This window comes from Orycteropus afer, unplaced genomic scaffold, assembly GCF_000298275.1.
Source record: "Orycteropus afer afer isolate SDZICR_OR568_19922 unplaced genomic scaffold, OryAfe1.0 scaffold00103, whole genome shotgun sequence".
Taxonomy (NCBI): Eukaryota; Metazoa; Chordata; class Mammalia; order Tubulidentata; family Orycteropodidae; genus Orycteropus; species Orycteropus afer.
In genome coordinates this window covers 4911136-4917584 of record NW_006921690.1, presented here as the reverse complement: position 1 = coordinate 4917584, position 6449 = coordinate 4911136, and the positions used below count along the sequence as shown (strand labels likewise).

The window sequence follows — 6449 nt, the reverse complement described above, 5'->3', positions numbered from 1 at the left end:
ACTTTTGCGAGTTCTGGTGGTGTAGTGCCTAAGGCATTTGACTGCTAACCAGAAGGCTGGCGGTTCAAACCCACCAGCCACTCTTTGGAAGGAAGATTGGGCAATCTGCTTCCCTAGAGATACCACCTCGGAAACCCAAGGAGGGGTCGCTATGAGTCAAATTGACTCAACAGTAGTGAGTTTGGTTTTTCTGGAGTTTAGATCCAGAATCAGGATCTAAATCCATAAAGCATTTTAAATAGGCATGTATGTATATACACACACGTACACAGATACACACACATGCAGATAGGATTTGAAGTGGAGTAAGTACTAAATGTTTAAAAGTAAAAATGTTATCTTTTATTGTAGTAAAGGGAACTTTCTTCTGCTGCTTGCTTGTCTGTATTTTCTCATTTTTCAAAGATGATTGCGTAATACTTATGTAATGGATGGGAAGTGGGTTGGCACACTGACCTAAGCCAATTTATTTATGCAATGCTCTCTGGTTCTTTTAGCAGACAATGGTTGCCACGGAAATATTTGAAGTAGATATGGATTAACTGCTCCCCCACAGTCTCACAGTCATTTTATCATGAAAGCAAGTCTTGTATCAAAATCAGCCACACAGACAGACACTAAACAAGTATTCATGAACAGACAGGCATGAGGCAGCCCACACAGTGGGCCCTGGAAGCTTGATGAAGTCCCAGCTCTCTGCGCATTTAGGTGCTGCAGCTACTGCCTGAATGAGAGGTTCATGGAGGAAGGCAGGAGAACATTCTAGATCAGTGGGTCTCAAACTTGAGTGAGCATCAGGATCACCCGAAGGGCTTGTTAAAGTCCAGATCATTGTGCCCCATCCCAGAGTTTGGGATTCAGTTCAAGAGGGCACCATCTTTGAGAACTAAGGAGGACTTTAGTATGGTGTTTGATAACTGGAAACAAACAATTAGCATTCCCAAGAGTTAGAGAGTTAGTCTAGGATGCCATCCCTCAGGGTACACACTACAGGATTCTAGATTTTTATATTCAAAAGCAGGAAGGTGGGATGGTCTTGAAAAGATTTCAGAGGAAACTATTAATTTCACCAATTAAATCCATTTCTCATGATCATTATGCTAATTATCAAAGGCTGTGGCATCAACTGAGCTTTGAATGACTGAAGTATGGATAGCTGGAGGGTGCCCTTACCCCTATAGTGCTAGCTGACCACCCCCATAGTATTAGTTCCTAAATAGGACAGGCTAAAACTTAATAGTGCCTAAGGCATTTGACTGCTAACCAGAAGGCTGGTGGTTCAAACCTACCAGCCACTCCTCAGAAGGAAGACTGGGCAATCTACTTTCATAGAGATAACTGCCTCAGAAAGTCAAGGAGGGGTCACTATGAGTCTGAATAGACTTGACAGCAGTGAGTTAGTGAGTGAGAACTTAATATGATATCAGTTAAATTAGTACAGACACGTATCACATTGTCCACGCCAAATATCTTAGATTACGTTACAGACAACGTTAATGGGGAAGAAATGTTGATTAACCAGTCAACGGAGTTTTTTTGATCCCACAGACTGAGCCGGAAATCATAGAGGAAACCAACATTGACAGAGTTAACGAGCCCCGGGGCTACACCAGGGCACGGCAGGTGAAAGGCCACTCGGAGACGTCCACACTGAGCTCCCAGCCCTCCATCGATGAGGTCAGACAGCAGATGCACATGCTTCTGGAAGAGGCCTTCAGCCTGGCATCTGCAGGCCACGGAGGCCAGAGCCGACACCAGGAGGCCTACGGCTCAGCACAGCACCTGCCCTACTCGGAGGTGGTGACCAGCGCTCCTGGGACCATGACGCGGCCCAGGGCTGGGGTACAGTGGGTGCCAACTTACCGCCCAGAAATGTACCAGTACAGTCTGCCCCGACCCGTAAGTCACGTGTCCAACCCCACCCTGTGTGTCCTGACAGGGTCTCAGGGCAGGGACCACTAAAGATAAGCCACCTTGGAGTGGGATTTGGAGATGAGTTTTGCTGGGTTCTCATCATGTCCTCCATCCATGATCCAAAGGCCTTTCCCTTTTAATACTGTGGGCCTGTGCTCTCACGCGCAATCAAAACCATCAGCATCATGTATTTTATTAAAATGAGGCCACCTCAAATGGAAAAGAACTGAAAAATAACACAATAGAGAGAGAGGTCATCAAAACCAGAACAACATTAAAGGCAATTCTTTTGTTGTTAAGGTTTCCTTTTTTGCCAACAACACGTGTGGTCTCTATTTTCATGAAAGGAGAAAGTAGGTGACAATACACAGTAGAAATGAAGCTTCTTAACCCAAGCTCTTACAGAGCCCCTCTTGCTATAACATGGAAATCAATGGAAAAGGTGGCAATTTAGAATGATAGCTATGATTACTTTTTTGCCTTCTAAAAAGGCAACGCTTCGAGCTCTGCCAGAGGATAATTGGAAGCCTAATTGGAAGCCAGTGGTTTTAAATGCACTGAGCTGGGCTGATGGCATTTACATCTTGAGAAAGGTTACCGCTGGCTGCTTGGGATTTCTGCACTGCAGTTCGGGAGACTCTTGATCATATTTTACCCCTTGAATCTGTGAAGGCATCGGACTCAACACCTAATGATCAATCCAGTTTTGCTATCAGGCCTAATGGATCTGTGCCAAATAGAATGAAAATATCCCATAGCCTTCATGTTTGTGTCAGAGTATGGGATTCTGTGAAAGGCAGCAGGGCTAAAACATCTTCTTCACTAGAGGCTTTCCAGATGGAACTGAGGTAATAGTAATAGCAACAGATGCCGTCTATATAGCCAGGCACTAGACTAAATGCTATATAGACTGTATCTCTTCTAATCTAAGCACCACACTCATGAGGTTAACATCATTATCCCCGTGTACTCAAATGAGGAGTTCCTGGGTGCTGCAGATGGTTAAGGGCTCAGCTACTGACCAACAGCTTGGCAGCTTGGATCTACTCAGTAGCACCTTAGAGGAAGGGCCTAGTAGTCTAGTCCCTAGAGATCCCAGCCATTGAAAACCCCACAAAACACAGACCTACCCTGAAACATGTGAGGTCGCCATGGGTCAGAACTGACCCAACAGCAACTGTGTGGATTATTTTAGTTTGGACTCAATAAGGAAACTGAAGCGTAGAACAGTAATTTGCTCAAGGTTGTATAGCTATAAATGGCAGGACTGAGATTTGAACCTAGAGCTGTCCGACTCATAGCCCACACTCTTTCTACCACCTGGTCATGTGGCCAAGGGGAGCCATAGGGACATCCCCCAGCCTCTGATGAAAACTCGAATCTCTACAACTCCGGAGTATATTCCTCTCATAAGGAAGCTTGTCCAGTCTGAGGGAGTTTTGTCCATTCCTATCATTATACCTCATGTGGGGTAAGTTGGGAATTTTACAATTTTTTTTCCTCAGAAACAAAAAGAAGTTGTGTTGTTGTTGTTATGTGCCATCAGGTCGGATCTGATTCACAAAAAGAAGAGCCCTTCCTAAACCTTTGTTAATGGTAACATGCAGGTATATCAGGTGTAAGTTTGCATTCACCGTAACACTTGGGTTCAAGAAATGTTACATTTCTTCTATTTCTGCAAGTAAAAGTTGAATCTTCTCTGAGCTCCTATCTGGCCAAATGAGTGAAAAACTCAGTGCCACTTGTTCTTGAGTTCTCTCCACTTCTGGTTGTACAAAAGTCATTGGCAGTTTGATGAAGTTTAAAACAACAGACAAGGGTCTACACCATAACCGTTGATCTGTGCAGTGCCCAGTTCTCAGGGGCCCTTGAAGGTGGGTCACTCTACCAAACCTGGGCCAGACGGGGCATAAGGATCTTTACTTTTCGACTACCTCAAGAAATCCCTTTTGAAAACCAAGTGCCTGCATCTGGCAAATACTTACCCTCTAAGCTTGGAAAAGGAGCTCTGGTGGTTAAGGCATTCAGCTGCTAACCATAAAGGTTGGCGGCTCAAACCCACCAGCCACTCTGCAGGAGGAAGATGAGGCAGTCTGCTTCCATAAAGATTTACAGCCTATGGGGCAGTTCTATTCTGTTGTATAGGGTTGCTATGAGTTGGAATCAACTCAGTGGCAGTGGATTTGGTTTGGTTTTTGGTTTTTCTGTGTTTTCCTTCAGAAGCTTAATTTCAGTCAGTGTGGATCTCCCTCCCTACCTCTGAGTTAGGCTTATTTTCTGGGGATCTCCATAGTGCAAAGCATTGGTGGAAGTGGGAAGAAAGCTTCGGTATCTGGTCCCAGTTTATCCTTGTCTACCACTCTGATGGGTATCCCTGAGAAGTCCTTGTTCCCATTTAGTCTTCAGTTGTTCATCCAGACAGACCACAGTTATATCTTCCTCCTGCTTGCAGGCCACCTCCTGACCCTCCCACCCTTCCTTCTCATTCTCTGGAGCTCTCTCGCTCTTTCTCTGCTTCTCTCTCTGTCTCTATCTGGGAACCTGGTAACAGTTCTAAGCAATAGCTTCCTGTAGGATCCCTTTCAACAAAGCAGCCAGCAGGGGGCCAAATTCTAAATAAGAAGAGGCACCGAAATGCAAAAAGCCAGCAGGACTTTAACCCCACAGGAACCTGCCCAGTGGAGGTAGAAAGACACTGCGTAAGGCAATTCCCCCAGCCCATGAGCACATAGCACAGGCTATCTGTGCATTTTGTGTGGCCCCTGTGGCTGCCTCAAGGCCGTGAGGATACAGCCTGAAGAGGACTGTCTGATACCCTGTGCAGTCTTGCTTTGTACCTGGAAAACCCTTCCAGAGAAGGGAATCCCCTTGGTGCTTATCAGAAGTTCAGAACTTTAATTAATTCTTTTGTTGACCTGCTACAAGACAGACACAGGCATAGAAAGCCTTTTCTTGGCTGGGAGACTGTTGACTATGGAGTGAACCTTCCAAGAACCAGTGATAAAAATAGGCTGTCTGCCTCCTCTGCAGAATATTGTGAGAGACTGGAGAGAGAAGAGGAGCTACAAACTTACTGGTTTATTGAAAATCATGGAATGGAAAGGACATCCAGGGCAATGACTTTCTTTCTCTCTTTTCTTTTCTTTTATTTATTTTACTTGTGCTGTGGTGAAAACATACACAATAAGACATTCGCCAACATAACACTTCCATATTTACAGCTCAGGGACATTGATGACATTTTTCATGTTGTGTCACCATTATTGCTATCCTTTTCAAAAATATTCCAGCACCTATTAGCATAAACTCAGTACCCCCTAAACAAAGCTTCCCCTTTCCCCCTCCCTCCTACCCCTGGTAACCACTAATAATCTTTGCACTTGACTGCTAACCAGAAGGCTGGCGGTTCAAACCCACCAGCCACTCCTCGGAAGAAAGGTTGGGCAATCCTACTTCCGTAGTGATACTGCCTCGGAAACCCAAGGAGAGGTTGCTATGAGTCGGGGCCAACTCGACAGCACATAACAACAACAACAACAACATATAAATATGTGTGTATATGTGTGTGTGTGTGCGTGTGTGTTTATCTTTTGGGACCTTTGGTGGCGTAGTGCCTGAGGCATTTGACTGCTAACCAGAAGGCTGGTGGTTCAAACCCAACAGCCACTCCTCAGAAGGCAGATTGGTCAATCTACTTCCATAGTGATACCACCTTGGAAACCCAAGGAAGGGTCTCTATGAGCCAGATCCAACTCAACAGCAGTGTGTATGTATCTTTTATCTTTTTTTTTCAACCTATCTAGAAATTTTCCCTCCCCTCTCCTCCCATTCCAGCTAATGAACAGTTTCCTTCCATGTATAAACCTTTCCTTGACTTTTTACAATAATAGACTAATATAATATTTGTACTTTTGTGATTTACTTATTTCACTCAGTATAATGTCCTCCAAGTTCATCCATGTTATGCAGTATTTTGCAGATTCTACATTATTCTTTAGGGTTGCATAGTATTCCATTGTGTGCATGTACCACAGTTTATTTATCCATTCCTTGGTTGATGGGCACATAGGTTGTTTCCATTTCTCTGTTACTGTGAATAGTGCTGCAGTGAACATGGGTGTGCATATATCTATTCATGTCCTGCCTTTCATGTCCTGCCTCTCACTTCTTTAGGATATATACCTAGTAATGGGATTGCTGGATCAAGTGGTATTTCTATTTCCAACTTTTTAAGGAATTGCAGGGCATGACTTTCAAACTGCAAGATATTTTTTGTGTGTGTGTGGGGTGGGGGGGAGTCCCCAAGGGGCCATTATAAGTTTGGAGAAGAGCCAAATTTACCCAGGCACACTCATTGCCTCCAAACTTCAACCAGAGAAGCTCTGCTTTAATCTATTTATTTATATATTTATTATTTTATTGTGATTTGGGTAATAATTTACAGGGCAAACTCACTTTCCATACAGCAGTTCACATACACTTTGTCTCATGACATTGACTACAGTTTACCACAATGCAACAGCTCCCCTCCCACT

At 44.2% G+C, this 6449-nt stretch overlaps 1 protein-coding gene across 1 annotated transcript in view; it reads left to right on the top strand.

Moving 5' to 3' along the window:
* The window catches only part of KIAA1549L (KIAA1549 like), a 148346-nt gene that overhangs the window by 119971 nt on the left and 21926 nt on the right, over nt 1–6449 (top strand). Inside the window, exon 17 of the mRNA XM_007943312.2 lies at nt 1549–1899. Within this exon, the coding sequence (XP_007941503.2) occupies nt 1549–1899 (351 nt within the window). The remainder of the gene's footprint in view (nt 1–1548; nt 1900–6449) is intronic.